Here is a 26,022-nt window from a genome sequence, read left to right on the forward strand (position 1 = left end):
TGGGTTAAATAGATTTTAATTAAATTTTTACCGTTAATCTTTGTTTCTATCTCAATTTGTAGAGCTTATTTGCAATTGCAAGTACTATGCATGAGTACGCACTACGCTTGAAAAAGAGGTTCAACATATTTTGGCATGCACATCACATTAGAACACTTGCAAAGCCCTATTATATGCCTTTTGAGCTTTGATCAAATAAACATTTCTTAACCATTTTCAGAATCAACTGTTCATGTTGATAAATTGAACATAAAAGGCTTTTTCACATTTAGAACTACCAGATCACTTATTATGCTGAGCTGGCAGTCTCTTATTGGCTGGGACTACAAGATTAGCATGTTGACCTTGTAGTCCCGACTACTACACAATAATTTCTCCTACATATTATATATATATATATATATATATATCAATCATTGCACTCACACAACAGATAGTATACTTCCATAAAAGAAAGCAAAACAGAAAATAATGGCGGGTGAGGGTTTTCTTGGCCGAATCTTGAAGAAGATAAACGGCTTTGTGTTTAAAACTACTACTCTGTCTGAAAATGTCGTGTCAAAGACTACTCATTCATCTGACGCTCCTATCATTGACAACGTGTTAGTATTTTATTAGAGGGAAGCGCAATATTGTATATCGAAGACTTCCAAATACGAAATTGTTCTCGGACAACTAACTGTAACTTTGACATGGAAACCAAATGGGGTCCAAATTCTTGGACCTGAACTCCTAAAGTTGGGAAATCGAACCAGGAATGAAAGATTAAGAAACTTGTGTTGTGAAATATTCAGAAATTAGTCAAATATTTAGGGGGGCGTTCCTATTGGTGGTCTTGATCTTGAAGAAGAAGAACATGCAGCTCCCACAAATGCTAAGAGTTAGAAGAAGCAACTTAGACATTCCAACAGAATTAAAGCGTTACAGTAAGGGAACAAGATCATGTTCGCCCTCAACGGGGGAGCAGGAGCAAAAATTGGTTTACTCAGGAGGACGTTCCTATTGGAGGTCTTGATCTTGAAGAGGAAGAATATGCAGCTCCCACAGACACTGAGAGTCAGAAGAAACAACTTAGACGTTCCAACAGAATTAAAGCGTTACAAATAAGGGAACAAGATCATGTTCGCCCTCAATGGGGGAGCAAGAGCGAAAATTGGTTTACTCAGGAGGACGTTCCTATTGGAGGTCTTGATCTTGAAGAAGAAGAATATGTAACTCCCACAGACACTGAGAGTTAGAAGAAACAACTTAGACATTCCAACAGAATTAAAGCGTTACAGATAAAGGAACAAGATCACGTTCACCCTCAATGGGGGAGCAAGAGCGAATATTGGTTTACTCAAGAGGACGTTCCTATTAGAGGTCTTGATCTTGAAGAAGAAGAATATGCAGCTCCCACAGACGCTGAGAGTCAGAAGAAACAACTTAGACATCAACAGAATTAAAACGTTACAGATAAGGGAACAAGATCACGTTCACCCTCAATGGGGGAGCAAGAGTGAAAATTGGTTTACTCAGGAGGACGTTCCTATTGGAGGTCTTGATCTTGAAGAAGAAGAATATGCAGCTCCCACAAACGTTGAGAGTCAGAAGAAACAACTTAGACATTCCAACAGAATTAAAGCGTTACAGATAAGGGAACAAGATCACGTTCACCCTCAATGGGGGAGCAAGAGCGAAAATTGGTTTACTCAGGAGGACATTCCTATTGGAGGTCTTGATCTTGAAGACGAAGAATATGCAGCAGCTCCCACAGACGCTAAAAGTCAGAAGAAGCAACTTAGACGTTCCAATAGAATTAAAGCGTTACAGATAAGGGAACAAGATCAGGTTCACCCTCAATGGGGGAGCAAGAGCGAAAATTGGTCAACTCAGGAGGACGTTCCTATTGGAGGTCTTGATCTTGAAGCAGAAGAATATGCAGCTCCCACAAACACTGAGAGTCAGAAAAAGCAACTTAGATATTCCAACAGAATTAAAGTGTTACAGATAAGGGAACAAGATCATGTTCACCCTTAATGGGGGAGCAAGAGCGAAAATTGGTCGATTCAAGAGCACGTTCCTATTGGAGGTCTTGATCTTGCAGAAGAAGAACATGCAGTTCCCACAAACGTCGAGAGTCAGAAGAGCAACTTAAACATTCCAACAGAATTAAAGCATTACAGAAAGGGAACAAGATTACGTTCGCCCTCAATGGGGGAGCAAGAGCAAAAATTGGTCAATTCAGAAGGACGTTCCTATTGGAGGTCTTGATTTTGAAGAAGAAGAACATGCAGCTCCCACAAGCTTAAGAGTCAAAAGAAGCAACTTAGATGTTCCAACATAATTAAAGCGTTATAGATAATGGAACAAGATCACGTTCGCCCTCAATGTGGGAGCAAGAGCGGAAATTGATCAATTCAGGAGGATGTTGAAGAAGAAAAACATGCAGCTCCTACAGACCCTGAGAGTCAGAAGAAGCAACTGGGAAGCAAAAAGGTGCAGAACTCAATGGTAAGGTTTCTTGTTCAATAAGAGTAAGGGAAGTGTAGCTAGCTCAAGAGAGTTGTACGTAGTGTCTATCAGTCTCCTTTCAATCAAGCAAAATGGACCTTTTTGTTTTCTTGATTTTTTTTTTCACTCTTTTCGTAGATTTTAGTTCGATGTATGATACTGAGGGTTACAGATTGGCCATTTAGTTTAGCTAAGGAAAATGGTGTTTTTTTTAGTCAGAAATGGATTCTTCTGATATATGATGAAAAATTGAAGATTGTTAACGCAAGAAATGTAATCAATTTCATTTAGACAGAAATGTTATGCTAATTGTTATTGTTACGTTGTTCTTCTTCTTCTTCTTCTTGTTCTTCTTTTAATGAATGCTTTTATTTATTTAACCAATTTAATTTTAAAATAACGACTTCCCTGTGGGAGCTGCATGTTCTTTTTCTTCAAGACCAAGACCAGCCAACTCTTTGCCCAATTTTTTGTTAAAATGCTAATTTTGTTTTAAGCTGATCATTTTTGCAATGTTTGGGACATAACTTCTTCGTAGACATTTTTTTTTTCCACAACTGAAGATGTGATTGGTGTAACAAGTTGTTTTTTATGATTCAATAATACAATTATTGGAGATGGTGATGCAAATATAAATATATATATATATATATTATATAAGAGATGAAGATTTTTAATTCTAGAAATCTTCGTTAGAAACACCTTAAAATACCAATTGTGACAAAAGATTCTTGGCAATAGTGAACTAGAGTTAACAAACATAAAAGGTGTAACGTACATTTAATTTAATCTTCCAAATTCCTGAAGTTTTTTCTTAAAAACAAATTGAACTAATTTTTTTTTGATAATTACAATAAGGGAAGGGGAGTTGAAACTTGGATATTTTTGTTGGAAATACAAGAAATTGCTGGTTGAGCTACAAATCTCTTTAGCAAAATTGAGTTGATATTGAATTTTGGAAGGCAACCCTATCAAGCATTTAACTCCCTCCGAATTTGTTTTAGAGTTGAATTTCTTGTTAATTTTTTTGGTCTGGGTTTGTGCTGAATCGCGCCCATGTCAGGGTTCATTAAAATCATGAATCCTGATGCTTCACTATAAAAAGAAAAATAAAGATTTGATCCCCATCACAAGCAAGACAAAGGAAACGTCTTCATTCAAATAACTTATATGTATATTCTGCTACAATATAATTACTTAATTTAAAGCCACAGACCAGTTCTTTTTCCTCACTTCCCCACTCAACATAAGGTTACACAACTCAGGATTAGATCAATCAAAGTGATTGCTTGACGTGCATGTGCATGTGCATGTGCATACACACGCACACCAGAAACATAACTTGAACATATGCGAGAAAAGCTCAAAAGGTGATAGTGGCTATTTTTAATTACAAAATTCTTTATTTATGTAAACATCACTCAGGAAGACAAACTATTGTGTGAATATACAAGCATACAAATCAAGTAGTACCAACATACCACCACACTGCACGAATCTCTTATTCATCAGCAAAGAAATTTCTTTTTCTGCGCGACAAACATGAACACAATCATCAGTTAGCACAAGACTACAAGAGGTGTGAAGAAAGATTTCTAGTGTAGATAGAAACAAAATCTTAAAACTTACCCTTAACTTGGCTTCTTCCTGTCTGTCTATGTATGCTAGAAGTTCTTCCTGCCTCATTAAAGCTTCATGCAAAGCCTGCTCAAGAAGAAGCATATAAGATCACTAACAAATAGGCAGTAACTGAAAATGCACAAAATGAGAACAAAGATGAACCACACATATTAAACATGTACTCATTGCTAATATAGGCCGATGCCAAATATTTAAAATATGAGACCAAGTAAAAAATTGGCTAGCAGATCCAAGGATGTTGTCTAAATGTCAGCAGATAGCCAGTTCTAAAGCTTTAACTGTTTAACTCAAGTAGCAATCTGCTACATGTAATTACTTGGTCAGCATAGACAATTGTTACAGGAATAAACACTTAATCTAAACTAGTCTAATTCAGTTTCATATTCAGATATCTATTGCCCTAGGGATTGGAAATACAGACTCAGAGTAGTGGCAAGTATTTTGAGCTATGGAGCACAGTGCATGACTTTCAAAGTAAAGAACATGAACAAACAAATCATACTATTTATTCACATACAAGCTAGAATTTAGACTCACAAGTAACGGAAGTTATAGCTCCACATCAAGTCACCATATTATGATTTTAATATGCCGCTAGCCTTTTTTTAAAAAAAAATACATGTATACCACAAATCACCATATCACAATACTACCGTCACTAGGTTGGCTTGAAATTATCAAACAAGGTAGTCACCTTTTTTGTTGCAATTAACTCTGCTTCCAATGCATCCACACGGCAAACAGCAGCGTTCAACAACTCCGCTTTCTCATAAGGCATCTCAAATGGCTTTGCCTGTAGCATGTCTACTTTCTCCTCAAGCTCACCCAACTTTTTCAAAGCAGATGAGAGGAGTTCTGCCTCTGTAAACCCTGGAGCAGGCGAAGGGGGGCGGTAATCCTCCTTGGGATTTGATTGAACAGTCAAATCAGGAATGTTGCAGGAATTATCAGGCACAGTGTCAGGAAGTCTCTTAGTCACCTGAAATGCCTTGGAATGTACTAGAGTAAAGAGGGTAACAAAGAAGACCACCAGTGCAGCCCAGAAGCGAGTGAAAATTCCTTCTGGGCTCTTTTCCATACTTGGCAGAGAGGGTGTCCCTGCAATTGTATTCAATAGGTGATGACAGGAATTCCTTGTTTCTCTCCAAGATTATTTAGTAGCATGAAATATATAACGTAGATTAGAAAATATAATGATAGCATATGAACAGTGCCAAAAGCCAATAATTTTCTTCTTCTTTTATTGGGAGGAAGGGGTGGGGAGGGGAGAAGAAACTAAAATTATGATGATCAAATATATTTTTATTTTTTTTGCATTCATGTATAATACTATTTATGACACCACAAAAATTATGATAAACATAATCAAACATACAAATTCAAAGCAAAGTTTGATACAATATAAAATAGAAAAAAAAATGGAAAAAGTACTTTTGATAATTTAGCAAAGAGCTTGAATTGAAGCACTTGTATGATGTATCTCATCACAAGTCTTAAAGTAGAGACGAGCAGTACAGCCAATGCTTAAATAGTTTGTTCTTTTCCACCTAAATGATAAGTTGGACATAGTAATTATATCAATGATGAATCAATATAGTAATTGGTATAATAGCTTCATGATGATAGGATGGTGTCTTTAGCAGAATGAAAGTGATTGATTTTGGACCCCATAAAAATAGTTGTACTCTTAAAAAAGAAATAGGGTACGTTATACCAATTTCCCCTAAGAAATGACACTCCCACCCTAAAGGTTTTATAAATTCAACGGATAAGTCTATCCCCTCTCACGTTGATACTCCCATCAAATAGAATATTAAGTAAGGAAAGTAACAATTGAGAAGGGATAGATTTGTCTATTGTATTTTATTAAATCTCAAGGGGGGAGTGTCATTTCTTGAAATGTTTTGGGGGAGGGGGGGGGGGGGGGGGGGGGGAAGGAGTGTCATTTTGTGAAACCCCAAGGGAGGTTGGTGTAATTTTTTATAGGTAATTTGTAAAATATTTTTAATTCGGATTGGATCCTACACAAGTACACTCTTTGAAAGCCTCTTACCACACTAAACTGTATATACTTATTTTCCAAACCTTTCGGCGAGCCATTCCACCCCCCTCCCTCTCCCCCATGCTGCATATGAAGACCAGGCTATACAAAAAAGGTTCAAGAAGGAGCAATTAGATTCTGACCTCTGGAAGCATATGGCTCTGCACGCGAGACTTGTTTCTCACATCCCACATCCACAGCCTTGTCAATCATGGGAACGTATTCATCATACTCCAAGAAGCCACCAGCAATACGCCCCTTACCAGCGACCCTAGCCTAAATAAACATCAAAGCATATCAACTCTGAAGTTTGATGACCTCATAATAACGTTTAAAGGAATTTCCCGCGTAAAGATGTCAATGAAATACTGAAGCATTGATTTTGTAATTTTACTTTAGCAATTCATTTATTTTCCCCTTTTGTTTGAGTGTTAGGACTGAAGCACCCAAAGCTATACTCATGTATCATGCTATCATAGATCTCTGGTTTTTATTTTTATTTTTTTAAACTCAGAAATTTTGAGTTAGCCAGTATCTACTATTAATTTCAATGCTATTAACGAAGCATACATGAGACTCAGAAATTTTGAGTTGGCCAATATCGACTAATAATTCAATGCAATTAACAAAGCATACATGAGTACTAATAGTTTTTAGAATGTCAATGCTTATAAAAGTGTGTGTGTCAAGTATTAGTCTTAGTCATCACAACACATCATAACCCGGGTAGATTAGGAAATTAGGAAATAAATAATAATCAGTCATACAATGAGTAACTTTGCCAATATAGATTTCTCCAATTTATTTGAAAGTATTCCTTACTGTTACCCACAGATATATTAGTGTGTGTAAATAAATAAGTTCTTTATTTTTTTGAGAGAGTTTCAAGTTTTAACTAATGGCATCCGCTCCTGATGATAGCTTTTATCATCAGACCAAGACACTAATCAGTTTTTGGTATAAACGGGGAATGAACCTCAGATCTCTTATTTAACCATTAGAGATTTTACCAGTTGAGCTAACTGAAACTCACAATAAATAAGTTCTTTTAACTTAAAATATATACACAAGTCCCTCTAATTTAAAATTATATATATATATATATATATGAATGAAAGCACCATTTGTTATCCAATGTACAATCAAATAAAAAAGCACAACGATAAATGATTAACATGCTACCTAAGAATCTAACTGGCAAAACAATAGGATGATACATATGCTTTTTAAAACGGTATTATTTACAGAGGCAAAGACATCTAAAAAAGTATTTTCTGTGATCTATCTATGACCATGTTAATATCTACAAAGAAGCATATTAATCCGTGTGTCCAAAAGGATGCAAGAACGGCCTACATAGGAAATTCCTTGTTGTATTGATGGTAAGGCTCTTCTCACCTAAAGTGAATGATAACCAAGTTTACAATCTGAGGCAAACTGGCTAGAAGCCTTTTTTATTGGGAACATCTAACATATTTAAGAAACTTGCAAGTAAAGCTGGATTTGCTAATCAGGATGTGTCTCAGACCAATCATTCTTAAATAAAACACGATTATCAATTACAAAAACTTACTTCTTCACGGACAGGAGTCAACCTTGGTTGTAAATAACCCCTATTTGCTTTGGGAGAAGTAATTTCTTCTACTTCAGATCCTGAATCTGCAGTAGACGTGTCACTATATCTTCTCTGAATCAACAACATGATAAAAACAACATTAGAGACTTGATTTCTGATTGTAATCATAAAGCTCAGCTTCCACAGTGCAGACCAACCATTGGATAATGTGGCTTGTCACTAGCAACTACCCCTCCCTCATTGGTTGAAACTGTTACTATTTGTCTAGAACAGAGGGCTTCACCATTAAGAACCATCTACACACATACAATCATTTTGTTTGAGCCATATGTGAACTACAGTTGCCAAGGAGATAAATAAGAAAAGTAGTGAAACAAAAGCTAAATAACTGAACACATCAACAACATCAAGATAAGCACCAGACCTTTAATATGTCTGGATCTTGCCATGGCCCTTTATCTGACCTCATGCAACCTCCCTGATCAGCACAGGTACAGCTACCACCCAGAAAATCTGGCAACTCACTGTACAAGACCCATTATATATAAACTTTTAGTCATGATGAAAAAAAATGTGTAATATATATTATAAAATAAAACAGAACCATCATATCCACAACCTCAAAGCCAAATCCAATTACCTTGAATCAATTATTTCAAGTAATTTGCTCTGGTACTTGTTCCCAAGGACCTAAGAGAAAATTCCAATATCGGTTAATCCTGTAGGTAATTTCTGAACACTTTAAAAAGTAAATGCTTCATTGGATATAAAACGGCAAAAATTTAACATATCCTTGAACATACATGAATCTTTGTAGTTGTTCTGGGATCAAGAAAAGTTTTCACCGTATTCCATAAAAGCTTAAAACCAGGGCCAGCATTAATTATAAACATCCGGTAAAGTGTCTGCAGAGATGTGGTTTACATGTTAGAACAAAAGGTATGAATGTATATTACTACAGATCTCCTTAATATCAGAAGCTAATTTAAGGGTAGGAAAAACAAATATGACGTACTTCAGGATAGTTGTCATTATCAATCTTCTGCAGCCGCATGATGAGTTCTCGTGCAGTCTTGGTTAGGTTTTTAAAACCCTGAAATGTAATAAGTCATACAAATAAGACAGGAATGTCACCATGCAAAACCAAATAAGGTGCCAAGAAAACTTTAGATACTAAAATAAAATAACAAACATACAATGCCTTGAGCATCTAATATTGTTGTACTTGAATCAATGTGTCTCTTTGCAGCTATCGAGCAAGCTGGAAACTTAATTATAAAACATCGTTCAAAACCCTGCACATGGTATCTCAAATACCGTTCCAAAGTAGTCACTTGCATAAGCTTGTTAGGATCAATTTTTCCCAATCTCTCAATGTATATGGGTCTTCCCTCCTTATCCACACCGTGATAACCCTGAGGGTAGTGTTGTAGAACTTCATTTAACTCAGTAAACTCAAAATCCTGAAGGAAAAAAAGCAAAAAACAAAAAACATCATGTCAAAGCAGAAATATTTCAGTATTTACTGCAAAACCCAAAGAGAGGGTCACAACTCAAAAACATTGCCTCAAAATGCAGGAAAATCATTTACCTCCAAAATTGTGTCCGTACCAAAATCTTTCCTCCATTGAATCATGTTAGCCCACATTTGCTTTGCTTTCTCAATGTCAAACCTCCTTGCTTTCAAGAATCTGCAACCATAAAGCCCAACAATGAAAACTGTACAGATGTATGGTATAAGCTGAACCTGCTATATCTCGTCTTTCAAGAGGCCAAATATATATAAATTGATTAAAAGTACAAACACCAATATGCACAAGACTATCATCAATTAAAAAAAAGAACTTGATATGATATACAGAGTATATAGAAATTCAAAAAAAAAAAAGACAGGCCATGATCAAACACCAATGCCTGGTAGTTCAGGTTACATATTGAGTTACATGTGACTGCATGCAGAGAAAATTATTGAAAGAGTCTTTTAATAGATAATATAGCAATTTGAAGATAAAAGGACAAGGCATGATTAAACACCAATTTATAGTAGTTAAAGCTGGCACTCAGGAGCTTTGACTAGAAGGCAGAGAACTGATGAAGGCCACGGCTAGATAATGTCAGTCCCAGCAAATACAGCCTAATTGAGAAAGATGGAGGAAAACACTAACCGCAACTGCACAATTCTTCAAAAAAACTAGTAAAGTTGCAATTAGAGCTCCTCGTAATCATTTATATAGCCTAGTTTGACCTAGTACATGCTTGATGTGGAACTTAGTACACACCCACACAACCCACATTCTATTCAATCTAGACAATCTGGGGCATCACAAAAGGCCACCATTATGTTGTGGTAACAAATCAAGTGGCAGGATTTTACAAATGGCTTCTCAATAAGCTTAAACAAGGGCATATTCTAAATTTCTAATGGCAAACCCAACAAGTCCCATAAAGCAGTCCTTACAAAAACTTCAAGGCAGAAACAAGTACAGAAACAGAATTTATATAAGAATAGAAAGAGAGATCACCTCAACAACATGTGGTAATCATCGTATCTTGGAGGAAGCAATTCCTCCAAGATAAGTGCCTGTCGAAATGCATCTACAACCTGCAGCTCCCCAGCGTCCCGAACATCCTCAATCGACACGCCACTCTTCTTCCGGCTCCTCTTCTTCTTAAGAGAGTGTCTGAATTTGCTGGATGCATTGATTGCTTTCTTCTTTAGACTCGCAATTCTAGTCCTCTTGTCATCCTCAGAGTTTTCAAAATCGGATTTCCGTTCTTTTCTTTCGTCATGGCCCCCAGAAAACCCCTCAAAGCCTAAACAAACATTTAAAAAAATAAATAAATTCTTTAATCAATCCCTATAATAGGCTGACTAATATGAAATTCATTGCAAAATCCTAATTGTCAAAGGTTTTGAATTCGTTTTTTGATAAGTAAACTAAAGATTCCTGGTTATCAATAAGACAACTGAAAATTGATATGTCATCAAGATATGGTCAAGAATAAAAACTAGACAAAGTTCTAATTGGAATCAAATTTAAAAAGATTCGAACATCTATATTTACGTTATCAAATAGACAAAATATATTGACCATTCTGAGCCACAAAAAGAACTAGTTAATTAAAAATATTCAACAAAAAAAAAAAAAAAAATGAATTGAAAACCCTAGAATCCACAAAAACTAGTTAATTACAAACAATCAAAAAGAATTGAAGAATTACATGAACAAATCAAAAAAATCAAAACAAGTATTTTTGAGGAAAAGAGATATCAAATGAAAGAACATGAATATGAATACTCACAAGGCCTTGCGAAGCGATCTAGTGGACCCGACATGTTGAATTTACAACGTTTATCGGATCAAAATATATATATATATATAATAAAGAAATCGAAGTCAAAAACCAGAGAGCATGTTTGTTTTGATCAAAACTGAATCGAATCGGTTGCTGGTCGGAGCAAAAGAATACGAGACGACGTGTTTAGTAAGGTTTTGGTGTTCGTTGGATGCGTGTAGTTGAATTTGAAATTCGAAGTAATGAAAAGGAAACAGAAACTCAGAGAGAGAGAGAGAGAGAGAGAGAGAGAGATACTAATATTAATGAAATGGAATTTGTAAGTTAATACTCGGACGAAGAAAACGAGACGTTGTCACACGGTGAAAGTTTGAACTACTACAAACAGTAGATGTAATACGCTATATACGCGCCGGCTTTTACTGGGCGGGTTTTGGAGAGGTGCCACGTGGCAACAAATCATGTGGCGTGATTGCTTAAGTAACATTGGCGGGAATTTGTCGTCGGTGGTTAGTAAAAAAGAAAAGATCGTTGCTCTCTTTTTTTACTTTTTCTTTTTTTTTTTATAAATAAATTATATTAAAAAAAAAAAAGATGCTCTTTTGACTTGTGTATTAATTATTGTGTTATTGCACGGTAGCATTATTAGGTTTATCATTTTTGGCAATGTTGCAAGAAAGAATGATACCATTTTTTAAAATATGTTTTTATTTTTTTTAAATAATTCATGGGATTTTTATTTTTATTTATTTTTTTAATGAATCAAGACTTTATTAAACAACAATTACACAATACAACATGCTTTCTTCATGATAACATCAATCAACAAAACAAGAAAGATAACTACATAACACAAAAGAACCAAAGACTTTACAATTAAGAGACCATTTAGCTAAGGTGTGCACAGCAAAGTTTGCATGCCTAAGAATTCATCAAGAAACTTAGAAGTTAGAATAAGAAGCCAACAAATTTTGAATATCAAAACAAAAGGATCTATAATGGGATTGTTTATTCTAGCTCCTCAAATTTGAATAATTTTCTTCTAGTCCTAACTTTTAAAAAAATGATAAGCATATTCAATTAGTCTTTTCTAAACCTTGTTGTTATGATTGTTGTTATATATATATATGTATATATATATATATTAATAAGTAAAGTTTAGAAAAAGTTCAATTAGAATTTGAAATTAAAATCCAATTTTGGATTTTGTGTCTAAATTTATGTGGAGACCACACCATAATTATCTACTTAAGTTTGTGCCATGTGTCCACTTAAAGTTTTTAATCTTTGTGCCAAATGAGTTAATGAGTGCAAATTATTAAGAATCTAATAATAATGAACTATAAAATTTAAATTAAAAAAAAACCAATCACATATACTCAATAAAAATCACCACAGAACAAAGATCACTACATGTTCTATTTTATTAAAAATTAGAAAAAAATTATCATAATTAGTATTAAATTAAATTAAGAATTTTAATATATAACTAATTACATTTACTTTTAAAAAAAAATTTATTTGACTAATTATTTATTTTTATGATAAAAATTTTATTTAATTTTAGATGTATCTATACGTATGCATGTGTTACATGTTATTTTTTTTAAGTATTTAACTAATTATTTATATTTTTATAATAAAAATTGTATTTTTTATTTTAAATACATTTATGTATTTTTGCATAAGTTACATGCCGTATAAAATTCAGCAAAAACCTTTGACGTTTTGATAATGATGACATTATAGATGAGAACTTTTTGAGTAATTAAAAAAATAAAATTTCGAGAATTAATTAAAATAATAAGGGTCATGCTAACGAGTGCCCTTAGGGCATTCATTAATAATTTATTTTAAAAAAGTTTTGATACCATTTTTATAGGAAATGAAAAAAGCTGTCAAAATATTAATTATTTTTTTTTCATTTTTCATAAAAAATTTCTTTAAATAAATTATTAACTAATACCTTAGGACACTAATTAGCATTTCTCAAATAAATAAAAGTAAAGCCACTTCCATTCTCAAGTTAAATGCATTCTGCTCGTCAGCTAAAATGTACGATTGCACTCATTAGTTTTCTTAAATGACGTAAAACGGCCAATTGAATATTTAGATTGCGGCATGCCCAATTTATGGATTATAATTATATCACCAGTTGACCATTTAATGACAGGTAAAGTGTCAGATATCTATTGCACACCATTGCTTTATCTCTATTCGTTTATTTTTGGTTAATTCATGGAAAGCTTTATTACTACATTTGTTTGTGGACTACATAATAAGTGGGTAATCCTTTCCTTTCTCTTGCACCAACCTCCAAATCCAGTCATGATTTAATCATCAATAAATTAAAAAAAAAAAAAAAAACCAGTAGTTTCCTAAGATTTGTGCTAGTCTAATTAGATTTTTTAGATACAAATTAATTCTACTCTAAAATACTTTGTTGATTAGAATGTACAATATTGTTTGTTTCAATGGAAAACCTTATATAAAGATAGTTTTCAATGTTTTTTAATGTTTGGTAGCATAAAAAAAAAAAAGTCAAAAGGAAAATTATTTTTTATCAACATAAAAAATATGACTTATTTTTAGAAATTGTTTTTTACTAATTTTTTTTGGAAAACAATTTTGTCTCACCATAAATTAAATAAGAGAAGTTAGAATATTATTGTTTAACTCATTTAAGATTACTACTAAAGAAAAGAAAATAAAATAGTTTTATGAAAAATATTATTTTAAAAATAACTCATTTTCTAAAAAATATTATTGTCAAAACAGACATAGGGTTAATTCAAACTTTTAGCCTTTTGAGATGCAAATTTTGTTGTCCACAATTTAGCTAAGTGGGCCATTTTGGGTAACTGCACAAGAAAGATTCTCATCTTTTCTATCCTTGATTTTTGCCGGGATCATGTAAGAGAGAGATGAATCCAATTCGGCCGACATCTTCTTTCGATTTATTTTCCTTTTTAATGATAAGTTTTACTCATATTGAAAAAAGAAAAAAGAATATAGATAATTTTAAATAAGAGAACATTCTACATGTGATTCACAAGTGGGAAGAAAACAGAGACACCTATGGAATAAGAGAGGAGTTCTAATGAGGACCATTACAGCCAACCACCAGTGACTCCTTCTATACCTTATACAGGTCGTTATTAGAGACCAGACCACTGGGATGCAATGGGGCCCAGACCTGGCATGCCTTCTGTGACGCCGCCAAAATCAATAAAATCACCAGCCCCACCTAACCTTGATATTCTACCTTCTACCAGAATGCTACATAAGTTTGAGAAAATGTTCATGATAAAAGTTTTCAAAGAGAAAGATAGAACTTCATGGTTCTTGAGGAAGATAGCAATTCTCTTGGTTTTTACTACATTTTAGGAGGAAAATAAACATCATTGCTGGCCCAGATTTGTTCTAACTTTTAATTGTCGTATAGAATACTGAATACCAATAATTTGATTGTTCTTCGCTTTGTTAAAGTTATTTCGAATTAAAAGTAACAATAATAATAATAATGGTTTTCATGCCAAAAACAAATAAAGACATAAAATTAATTGTTAGTAAATATCTTTCATAATATCATAATATTCAATATTTTTTTTTTATCGAGTTGAAATGGAGAGAGTCGAGTTAAGCTTCCATCCAATGCTTTTATGTATTAAACTAAACACTAGGTTAACAAGTGACTTGTTTAAGACATATGTTATGTTTGTGTCACCTCCAACACTCCTATGCATTAGCTAGAAGTAAACAACACTAGAGAGAATTCATTTAAATTCTTAGATCTTAAAATGTACAAAATTGCACGTGACATGAAACTAGATACACCTTTATAATTGTAATATTAATTAAGCCTAATTATTTCAAATGGAAATGACCTTATGCTGATAGGTAATGTGACCTAGATAAAATGTTCAATTCAATTCTTTTATGATACAAAAGGTACTTAAACAAAAATACTTATGTAAGGTTGAATTTAATCAACCATGTGTTGGCTTTATTCCGTGACAAATTTGCTTGTAATACAGCACTTAGAAACCCTGTATTTAGGTGGGAATCACGTAAGGGTAGTGTGTGAGAGAGTGTGAAGAAATGCTCAAGACTGTGCAGTGAAGCAGGGACTCGCGGCTAGATCTCGCGTGAGGCTCGCGGCTTGCAAGCCGCCAAAAGTTGCACACGCGCAAAGTATGCAGTGGAGCTGAACAGTCATGCCACCTGGAGCACTACAGGACAAAAATCCAGACTGGCCATTAAGTTAGCTCGCGGCTTGAACTCGTGACTCAGTCAAGTCGCGAGGTCAAGTCACCAGCCAACCCTGTTTTGGAAAAATAGACTCTTTGCATTCCATTCTCACACCAGTATAAATACCCTTCTTTCCCACAAAATAGGGGTGGCCATTCAGAAAGAAAAACCCTAAGAGAGGTTTCTTCAAAACACCCACCCAATTAGAGAGAGCTACTCATTCTTAGAGAGAAATCTTTGTAGTCTCTTCTCATTCCCTCTCTCATTGTCATACCTATTGAGAGGAGATTTCTATCCAAACATTACCCACACTCATTTAGAGTGTTGAGTGTTTTTTGGGTTTTGGGAAGCATTGGAAGATGTCAAGGATGGCGAATGCTATGGATTATAGCGGAATCCGGTAAATTAGAAAAGAAAAAAGGTTCGGCGCAATCTCGTTGGAGCAAGAAGCTTGAAGGACTTAGGTACATCGGGTAGATTAGGTTTGGAGGGTCTATTACTATTCATGTATCCCAACTACATTTTCTAGTAGATTATTGACCGTTTGGAGGGCGGCGGAGAGGTTTTACGCCGAGGGCTTCGGTTTCTTTTTCGATAACACATCGTGTGTTGTCCTTGTATTTGTATCTCTCTTCCCTTTATCTTTGCCTTTTATTTTCTGCTGTAGATGTGATTTATAATTGGCTTAGATTGATTTCCAATTCTGTTTGTAGCTTATGTTCATTTTCCGCACACTTGTTGTTTGTCATAAAACTTGAATTGGTTATTTTGTATTTGGGGGTCTAAACATTCAAGGGTGTTTTATACACTCTTTGAACTCTCAACTTACAAGATCTAGTAAATTCCAAATCTATCGTATATATATTCTAAATAAAAGATAAAATAAAAAATCCCACAACCAAATGAGTATTAATAGTAGAGTAGTACAATTAAACGCCACATTGGACAACTCCAACACATGTAAAAACCCTTGGATACAAAAGCTATAGTAAATGCTCTTGCTAATCCTTCTTGTGGGGAGTGGAAGAGTCTCCATCCAGGCCTAAAGCCCAAGTAACAATTGGGGCCCGTGGAATGAATTGGGCCAAACATGTATGCTTGTAGGAATGCCCAATGGGCTAAGGGTATGAAGGAAAGGCAATATGGCCATCCTAAGCATCCAAGAGGAGGAGAGCAACTTTGGTAGATAGTTTCCATGAAGAAGGCAATCAGCTAAAAAGAGAGCTTAGCCTTACCCGAGGCAAGGTGCATGGATAATCCATATCAAATTTCCCGAAGATACCTGGAACCTCAAGAGACTCTCAGAACACGCAAGAAGGTCGAAGATCTTCATCTCCGCATTAATGAAAGGGTTTCCACCTAACCTCTACCGCATTTAATGTATAAATCAGCATTGAAGAATTCTACTCTATCCTATTTTACCATCTTAAAAAGCTACTTTATCAATTATACCATACCATTTTACAATACACCCTACATCCAAAAACTTTATTATTTTACTTTTTAATTAAAATATTATTTTTTTAATCTTTCTTTATTATTTCTTTCACATCATCACTTTTTTTCAGCTAAGGGATGGAATAAAATATATATATATATATATATATATATATATTTTTAGCATAGTGCTATAGTATAATTCTAAGTTTAGAATTGTACTATAGCACTATTGCAAAAAATTTTGCAATAGTGAGATATACCATTTTTTGATGCAAATGTTTTTTAGCTATGAAATGCCAAAAAGACCTTAGATATGGCATTAGCATTCTTCAATGCTAATGCTCTAAGAGACAACTTGAACAGTACAAACACCCTCAAAAGTTAAAATTCCAGGATAAGGGAAAGGAAGAAATTGATAAAGGAAAAAAAAAAATCATTGAAAACTCAGCTGGCAACAGGACAGTTGTAGAGATAAGAACAAAAAAATACTTATATAAGGAGGAGGACAAGAAAAGATAGGAAGGGGCTGAAAAAAGAGAGAAAGTGAAACATTAAGAATTGATGTTGTGTAACACCATGGGAAATCAAATTTTCTCTTGTAACACATGAGTTTTACTTTGAATGAGCAATACTATATGAAATCAATTGTTTGAGTTTCCCATTGTAGGGTGTTTTTTTCTATTTTTCTTCTTTTATAAGTAAATTGTTAGTCAATCAAACTTCTTCCCAAGGACTCATATATCATCCTCGAGGAAGAGTGGTTTTTGGCACTCACACTTCCCATTCTAATTCCATTGTTTCCTTGTGAATGATTGTAGGCAATTGACTTCCCAGATTCCCCAAACTTATATTAACCACTGCTTTCGAGAAGCTAACAAGAGTGCCTATTCTAATTCCATTGTCTCCTTGTAAATGATTGTAGGCAATTGGCTTCCCAGATTCTCCAAACTTATATTAATCATTGCTTTCGAGAAGCTAACAAGAGTACTGATAGCCTAATCAGAATATGATCTCTTTAAGATTTGAATTTTGTTTTTGTATAATAGTCCGCATGTGGACCTAGTTATTGTGACATAGTTATTGTTTTTGAGGTTGATTACTATGGATTGTAATCTAACATGATTTGCCCTTAACCTTTTCTTGTTGTTTAGTTTAATGCAATTTCCCATTTTACCCCCCAAGAAAAAAAGAAAACCGATATCACAGATTCAGGGAGAAAATGCGCAAAATAAATTAAATAGGGTCTCTTCCAAATAAAGTCTTCCGCGTGGTGACAGCCCCTCCTCACCAAAGCGTCAGATGTTCAATCCAATTTGATAACAATGCTGTAGATTGAAGTATTAATAATTATAAGTTTCTCCCCCCAAAAAAAAAAAAAAAAAAAAAAATCCTTATTAATTATACAAGAAATCACGCGGTTTTCAATCACTATTTTTGTTTCCTCCAAAATTCCAAGAACTTTCCCATTCGAAATAATTTAAAAAGAACCCACTTAGTTTACACTTAACAATCACTAATTTTTTTATTACCGAAAATTCAATAACACTCGTTAATATTTTGTTATTTATATAAATCATTTATAACGTGTAACCAATCCAAAAAAAAAAACCACCTACTTTGTCAAAACTACATCTTATCCGGTAAACAGTCTCTCATCCATTTCAATCCAAATAAAAAGAAAATCCTAAACTAGTTTCCTTCCACTTTCCCACTCCTTTTCTCTCCTCTTCATGTTCACTCTTCTTTGTCTCTCTTTCCCCTCTCTGTGGAAAGGTGACACCCAGTTGCCCACGAAGACATCTTATAGGAGTAAAAGCTTCCATTAACCACAATCAGTGACAAAAACTGCTATTAGGCACTTTAATCCTAGTTGATAATACAAATGGGCAATTAAGAGTGCTTACTAGCCCCCCCTCTCCCTTCTCTTTTTCTCTTTCTTCAAAAAGGTTTAAATTATATCAAACTAAAACCACATAATTCAATGAGTTCTAACTCAACTGCACCTCCCCCTTTATAAGTTTTAGGAGGAGGGAAGGTTGTGGCTTCAAGAAATCAAGACCTCATTAGATGCGTGTATAACTTATCAATAAAAAAATAAAAAAATAATACTCATATATAAATCCACCGTTGATCAAGGACAATCATAGCAAAGCCAGAGGTGACGCAAGAAAAAGGAGTCAAGGCACTTAAACCCCAAATTCCTGAGGATGGTGCGCTAGTCACTAAAGTTCACTAAATCCATATACAAGACCTCAGCAAATATAATAGAAGATAGAAGGTACAAGTGAAACATCATCATCATCAAATAAATAGACAATGCACTGCAACCAAACATCCCATAGAGCTGCTTGCCTAACAGTGAAGCACAGCCCGACAATACACTGGTGACACAGAACAGCCCATAAGCATGGGAACTGGCAACAGAATATTATGAAGAAACCAAGAGCACATGCTCAAAAAGTACATTTGCATTAGAGTTTGTATTTACATATATTCACAAGCTTGCTACACATATATATAGGTAGAAGGGAGGAGAGTTATCAATGATATGTCGCCAATCTCATCCACTTTGAACAATGTTTTTATGTACAGTTTAAATTGTCCAAGAGCTGAAAAAGAAAATGAAAAACTTGTCACTTAACTATGTCAGTTGCATTAACATGAGAATTGGGAGTAACGATGAGCTCCATACCTGTTATTTAAGTTCCTTTTAGCCCGGAGTTGACTGAGTTTGTCCCTCCACTGAGCTGTAAGTAGAGCATCAAAAAACATGAGAATTCCTACGCTCTAACATGGAGGAAAAATCAACCATTTTGTTCTCTTTTACTATTATTATTATTATTATTATTATTTTTGTGGAAGGAAGGGGATGCAAAGGTGCTAGCATTCCATTTTATTATAGTTCATTAGGGGTACTAGGTTATTTTCAAAAAACCAAAACAACCAGACCTCCCATGATGGGATCCATAGTAGCATCAATGCATCATTCTTATAAAGCATTAACATCTTGTTATTATTTGATTTTCCATAATGACCCCAGTTAGAAAATGGATGGTGCCTTGAAATGATTAAGAGAAAATCACTATCTTCATTTGAAAAAAAAAATAATCAGAGGATAAAATAACTGAATATTTTGATTAATTGAAGAATACCATACACAATATGACTAGTTCTCTTCCCAGTGATGACACCTAATGGTCAGAAAATCAAGTTCTTACAAACAAGACTCATAGCCTGATGGCCCTGAATCGACTTTCTAGCAGAAAGCACAATGTCATATCAATATCTAAGGCTATTGTTCAAAATTGCAGTAAATTGCCATTTGTGAATTCAATATCATCTACTTTGCATTTTTTATCAACCATTAAAAATAATGTTGAAATTCTAAGAAGAGGACAAAAGTATACCAGCATCCCTATAGCGTTCTTCAACAGCAGCAATCAGCATGTTGCGCACAAGATCAAACTCCTTTGTTTCAATGCATGGTTGACCAGTTGGCCTGAAACCAAAACATCTTCATAAGCACCTCTCTTTCACCAAATACTGGGTCATAAAATAAACAGATAGCCACTACTTTCAAATTTCTCATTTATTAACTTCCAAAATCTACAGCCAACAGAGTGGGTCACTGTGAACCTCTTAAGCCACGGCAAACAATCATAATAGATAACAGATAACAGTCAAATTATCAGATTGTAGACAAGTCAGGTTTGCTGGATGGAAAGATATACATAATTTTTATTATAGAAAAACTTATCTATTCAAACAAAACACCCAGAATACAACTTGTGGGGACATACAACACATTAATTTGCTCCTAGTGAAGGAAACCTGGGGAAAAAAAAGGCTCCAGTGATCACAAGAGTTACCGATCCATTTCAGTAAATAATAAGCCATCTGAAGCAGGGTTTTGTGTAAACAGCTTCCCAGATTCAATGACTCTCATTCCGTCACTATATGCCAAGTACTTGTTCACTTGAATTGGCACCTGCCCATTAAACACAAATGGTCAGTTGATCGGTAATTTAATAACAAGCATTTAAAGCCTTCATATTTCAAAGCATGCAATATGGCAAATTTATAAAGCTTACAAAAGTCAACCTTAGAGAATACCATAGCTACAATACCTTGTGTCAGAAGTAGGCCTACCACCACCATTCATACTTTACATTAAAAGGATGAACTACATAATTAGCATTTATCTATTGCAAATCATGGCATCAAAAGGAGTTCCTATACTAAGGAAATCAATTAGGTGTCCTGTGAAGACTATAATTTTATTACTTCTAAAAGAAAGAAAAAAGAAAGAAACAAACTGCAATAATTTTTTTATATTTATTTATAATAAATTTTTTAAAAAAAGAGGCAAAATCGAATAATCAAAACTCCAAAGATATTAAATAGCATATTCAAATACATGTCTAACACAGCATTATGCATTGTTGAATCTGATATAGCTGGAGTGAATAGACAATCAGGCATTACATATAACATATTAAGCACAAGGCACCAGATATATAGGTAAATATATAAATATCCAATATAAAGAACTACCTAAATCTTGGCTAGACAAGTAAAAGTACTTCACCTACATGCATATTAATAAGATTCCAAATACAATGACCACCACAACCTTTTTCAGAAATGCAAAGCACACAATTGTAAGCTCCACATTTGGCCCTATTTGAAGTAGCCAAAATACCATACATTCACTATCCTTTCCTCCAATCCTCAATCTTGATCAGGTTCCAAGACAAGCAATGCAATTCATCATACCAACCAAATGAGTATCAATATCTCCAGCTTCATACATTTAATTCCATGTATCAAAAAATGGCTATCATAATAGCCAGGGCACAAGCAAAGATAATCATGGGCATGCTTGGTTGAAATGTAACATTCTTATCCTCTAGCACTAATTAAATTGATCAGGCTTATCATCCATCTTCCCTGTCATAGCAAACCTTAATCTATCCACATTCAAGTTTCTGTTGATATTACCTTTATAATGTTTCAAGAACCACTTTATGCCATTGTAAATCCCTTTTAAGATAATGGTGAGTTCCATGACTGAGAAAACCATATCAAAAAGGTTCATGAACAACAACACACATAGAATACCTTGCATCTTACTGCAATGTTGATGGCATCTGAAGGTCGAAGGTCAAAACTGACACACTCTGTCTCATTACCCACCTGTCATGACATTGAACAGTCCAACCGGTCACAACAATGTATGGTTGTACATTTTCACACATTCCACCCCCCCCCCCCCCCAAAAAAAAAAAGAAAAGAAAAAAAAGATAAAGATAAAGGAGAACTAAAGTACAAGGGTATAGTTTATATGCCTTGGTGAGGTATAACTGTGCAAAATATGCTTCATGCACTCTCTTAGTAACTCTAACAATTCTGACCTGCATTAACAGAAAATAAGTATCATATTCAAAATCATGAAGAAAGCAAGTTCAAGTGGCACAATCTGATTGTAAGAGAGGAATAAACAGACACAAACATACTTCATAGCCCATCTTATCAATCATCTCCTTAACCACTTGATAGAGAGTGGGTCTAGCCTGACAAAAATAACCACATAGTAATCTTCAGCAAAGCTATTGGACGTAAAACCAAGTTTTCCTAAGTCAGATTTTGATAGTGAAATATCCCACGTATAAAAATTCTAATTCAATAAGGAAGGAAGAAGGAGCAGGGAGAATTGACGCGTACAATTGGAACATTGCGCACTGCTGCCATGAGCAAAACACTTGGCATTTCCACTGAAAATAAAGGCAAACACAAATTTCAAAATGACAGAAATTAATGCAGTATCTGATATATACTTTAGAAATGAAGATCTTCTAGTAAGAATCAGAAGCAAGAATTTTGTTTTTGGGACAAGTAATGGAGGAGAGAATTGGAAGCAAGATATACATACAAACAATTATGGGAAGAAGAAGACCAGTCCCATCTTCCATTTTCAATACAATTGCAGGATGTGGAGCGTAATCTGGCAGATGCCCACCCTGAGGGTTGTTGTGGACACATCTTAGATTCCTACCATCCCTCATTTTGATCATGAAACCATCTATTCCACTCTTCACCTCAACTATATCAAAAAACAAATGGAAATATCAATTAATGAAAAGCTGATCATCACAGCATATGAAAATCTGTGGTAATATTATTAAGAGGTAAGTGATCCATACTATCATTTTTCAATAGAATTTTTAGACCCAAAATCATCTCTGCTGAAATAAATTACTACATATACATATATATGAGCAATAAGAAACAAAATGAGTTTCAAACAATCCACAATTATATGAGAATTACGCGCAAAGACATGAGCTAGCCACTGGCTTAACTTACCAGCTTCAATCACACTAGAGTTAACATAATCTTCATCATTTATGTTGAAGTTCTCTGCCATGCTTCCATTCCCATCGGACGGTGAGCTGTAACTACAATGCACTGTCTTGCATTTTTGCAAGTGTAATTGGTGAGGCAAAATCCCAACTTTAGTCTTGCTACATTTGATCCCTTTCAATCCCAAGAATTCACTTCTAAGAAGCCTAGCCTTCATGAAAGGACCAATAGTTGGCAGAGTGTAAAATCCCACTTGTTTTACACGAACAGAGGGACAAATCACTGGTCCTTGCAGAGACACCATATTTCAATACCTACTAAAAATTTGAAGGGTTCAAAACAAATGTTATGACTGACAAAGCAATAGGAATATAAACATAAAGAACCAGCTCAATGAATTAAAGTTCGCAGCTTTAACATATACAAGGGATCCTCTTACAAACATATATTAAATTTAAATTTTAGATTTTTCATGATTTGGATTTTTTTTTATGGGACCCCCCAAAAAGAAAATCAACGAAACCAGCCAAATATACACTAAACACCAACTGACTCATGTAGATCAGGTTGCCTTATTAAGAATTTAATAAATAAACAGCTTATAACAAAAGGTTTCATATTCTTTTTTTCTTTTCAACTTTCTCGGGAACCAAACAGAGACAAACGTTTTGGAGTGGCAGCGTGTTTCTTTCTCTCTCTCTGGAATTTGCTTAGTTGTAAATTTCTATCAGTGAGTTAGAATAGAAAGAAATAAATCAAAACCCATAATTAATCACACCTGAGGGCCTAAGATCAGCAACGATCAATACCTCTTAATCGCCGATCACAGCTACAAACAGAGACTTTTTTGCTTTGCTTTTCAGTTTCTCCCGAGATTTTAAGGATTCCGGTAAACTGAAATTTCCTGGGAAAGTAAAATCCAAAGAAAACGTAAGACGACCGGTACGTGAGAGTATTAATATGTTCAAATTGTTAAAAGATCCGAATCGAGGAAAACCAGAAATCGGGAAAATTTAAGGTGGGAAGTGGTCAGATTTTTAGTGAGATGAGAAGAGATGGAGCAAACTGTTTGTTGGGTTGGGATTAGAACCGACCAGACCGACAATATAAGGATTGGATAACAAAAATGAGAGACTTGCGATAAGATAAGAGAATCTTTTGTAGAGAGAGTCTCAGATTATTAAAGACTTTCAAGTTTGAAGAGGCACAACATTAATCAATCATTTCTTGGTCCAATTACTGTTATGGCCCTATTGGTTCACTAATGGTATAAGTATAATTTCTCTTTTTTCTCTGTTTTTTTTAATAAGCCCAATGTGGATTGAATTAAGGTTTGATTAGTAAACAACATTACTAAACAAGCCCGAAGTATTTGAAGTGACGATAACTATTCTAGAATGATTGTTCTTATTTGATCAAAATCTATTCAAACATCAATAGATTTTGGTGTAAGTAGTAATCAAATCTATATCTCTTATTTCCATTATTAAAAAAAAAAAAAAAAATCTATATCTCTTATGAGCTGAGCTGATTACAACTCACTTCGTTCGATAATTTTTGGGAACCATTAATATTTACACCTAATTAAGTATTTATGGACTTTAAAACTTCACTCCATCTTCCTTGTGTGTGTGTTTATTTCTAAACAAAAAAAAAAGTATTTAGGGACTAAAAGTCACACTACTTTGTAGAGTCATGCATTCCTTTTAGTGACATGTCACAACCTTCGGAAAAAAAAAAAAAAATTGTAGAAATTAGTTAAGGTTTGTAACAATAAATGTTTCTAAGGGAATGAAAAAAAAGGTAGATGGGTATTGAAATAAGATTTTCACTATATAATAAGAATGATAGGGGTAAATGGGTAATTCTAATTGAAAAAAAAAAGGGAAAGAAAGTCATTTAAGATTGTTTGATTATGTTTAATTATGAATAATTAATGTGCCAATGAATAAAAATCGTTTGATTTAAGTTAAGGGATAAAAAAAAAGGTAGATGGATATTTAATAGTATAATTTTGGGTAATGACCAATAAAAATACATATGATTTTGGATATGAAAATATAAACAAATTGAGTCAAAGGTTTTGTACTATGTGATATGAATGATAGAAAACTAACTTGTAATCTCATGCATACAGATAAATGCATTTAAAAATAAACATAATTAGATATATATTAAAATTATTTCCTAAGTTGAATACTAATGATTATCATTTTTATGTTTTTGTTAACTCTTAAAAAAATTATTGTGAGGGTATTATCTGGTAGCGTGTGAATTGTTCATTCTTAATTATTTTATTTTGGGAACAAAATATTCTCTTACTTCTTAACTTAATTTTTTTATATAGTAATGTTAGATGTATGCTCAACAAATCATACTGTAAACCAGGGACCAAATTTGATTACCACAAAATTGCATGACAATTTAATGATACTTGAAAATTGACACCAAAACAAAATCTTATTATATAACCATTTCACAGCACGCATTAAAACTAGCAGTATTGTATACGGAAAGCATATAAATCATGCAAAAGTTATGAAGGCTTTCCTTGTTTATTTTCTTTCATTTTTTTAGCCTTAAAAACCAATGATCTAGGTATGATAATTGTTTTCTTCAATATATATATATATATATATATGATCATTGAATTATAGATTTTAGTTAATTCAATTGATAAAATCTTTTGCTATTGAAAAACATATTTGGTGTTCTATCTCCTACTTACAAAAAAAACTGATAAGTATATTAGCCTGATAATAAAAAATAATTACTAAAGACAAATATATAAAGTTAAAACTACAAAAAAGAAAATATCAACTTATCAAAAATAAAAAAAAATCATTGGACGCCCATAAATTCTGATCCACATGTCAAAAAAGGGACAAAACCTTTTTGTAATAATGGTTCTGGTTAGAAG

General features: G+C 33.8%; 2 protein-coding genes across 6 annotated transcripts; both read right to left on the reverse strand.

Annotated features, from left to right (window-relative positions):
• Positions 1 to 3,625: 3,625 nt before the first annotated feature.
• LOC115974379 (phosphatidylinositol/phosphatidylcholine transfer protein SFH8-like) lies at positions 3,626 to 11,409 on the reverse strand. Of its 2 annotated transcripts, XM_031094709.1 has the most exons (14): positions 11,055 to 11,408; positions 10,274 to 10,565; positions 9,343 to 9,442; positions 8,948 to 9,214; positions 8,767 to 8,844; positions 8,555 to 8,656; positions 8,392 to 8,441; positions 8,176 to 8,275; positions 7,949 to 8,047; positions 7,749 to 7,862; positions 6,319 to 6,451; positions 4,829 to 5,232; positions 4,123 to 4,197; positions 3,626 to 4,022 (listed from the first exon to the last, which is right to left on the reverse strand). In XM_031094709.1, exons 1-14 carry the CDS (start codon positions 11,086 to 11,088, stop codon positions 4,002 to 4,004), a joined length of 1,869 nt encoding a protein of 622 aa, XP_030950569.1. In that variant the 5' UTR covers positions 11,089 to 11,408; the 3' UTR covers positions 3,626 to 4,001. The 2 variants fall into 2 exon arrangements, with proteins under 2 accessions (XP_030950569.1, XP_030950570.1); XM_031094710.1 differs by lacking the exon at positions 7,949 to 8,047 and having other exon boundaries at positions 11,055 to 11,409.
• A 7,516-nt stretch (positions 11,410 to 18,925) lies between these two features.
• Positions 18,926 to 24,322, reverse strand: LOC115974380 (bifunctional nuclease 2-like). Of its 4 annotated transcripts, XM_031094715.1 has the most exons (12): positions 24,100 to 24,303; positions 23,912 to 24,006; positions 23,106 to 23,419; positions 22,672 to 22,842; positions 22,464 to 22,513; positions 22,256 to 22,312; positions 22,088 to 22,153; positions 21,861 to 21,935; positions 20,609 to 20,727; positions 20,147 to 20,238; positions 19,432 to 19,486; positions 18,926 to 19,348 (listed from the first exon to the last, which is right to left on the reverse strand). In XM_031094715.1, the coding sequence occupies exons 3-12, from the start codon at positions 23,404 to 23,406 to the stop codon at positions 19,333 to 19,335; spliced, it is 1,002 nt and encodes a 333-aa protein (XP_030950575.1). In that variant the 5' UTR covers positions 23,407 to 23,419; positions 23,912 to 24,006; positions 24,100 to 24,303; the 3' UTR covers positions 18,926 to 19,332. The 4 variants fall into 4 exon arrangements, with proteins under 4 accessions (XP_030950575.1, XP_030950571.1, XP_030950573.1 ...); XM_031094711.1 differs by having other exon boundaries at positions 23,106 to 23,416; positions 23,912 to 24,322; XM_031094713.1 differs by having other exon boundaries at positions 23,106 to 23,416; positions 23,881 to 24,304.
• Between the last annotated feature and the right edge of the window lie 1,700 nt (positions 24,323 to 26,022).

Source organism: Quercus lobata, chromosome 2 (assembly GCF_001633185.2).
Source record: "Quercus lobata isolate SW786 chromosome 2, ValleyOak3.0 Primary Assembly, whole genome shotgun sequence".
NCBI classification, from domain to species: domain Eukaryota; kingdom Viridiplantae; phylum Streptophyta; class Magnoliopsida; order Fagales; family Fagaceae; genus Quercus; species Quercus lobata.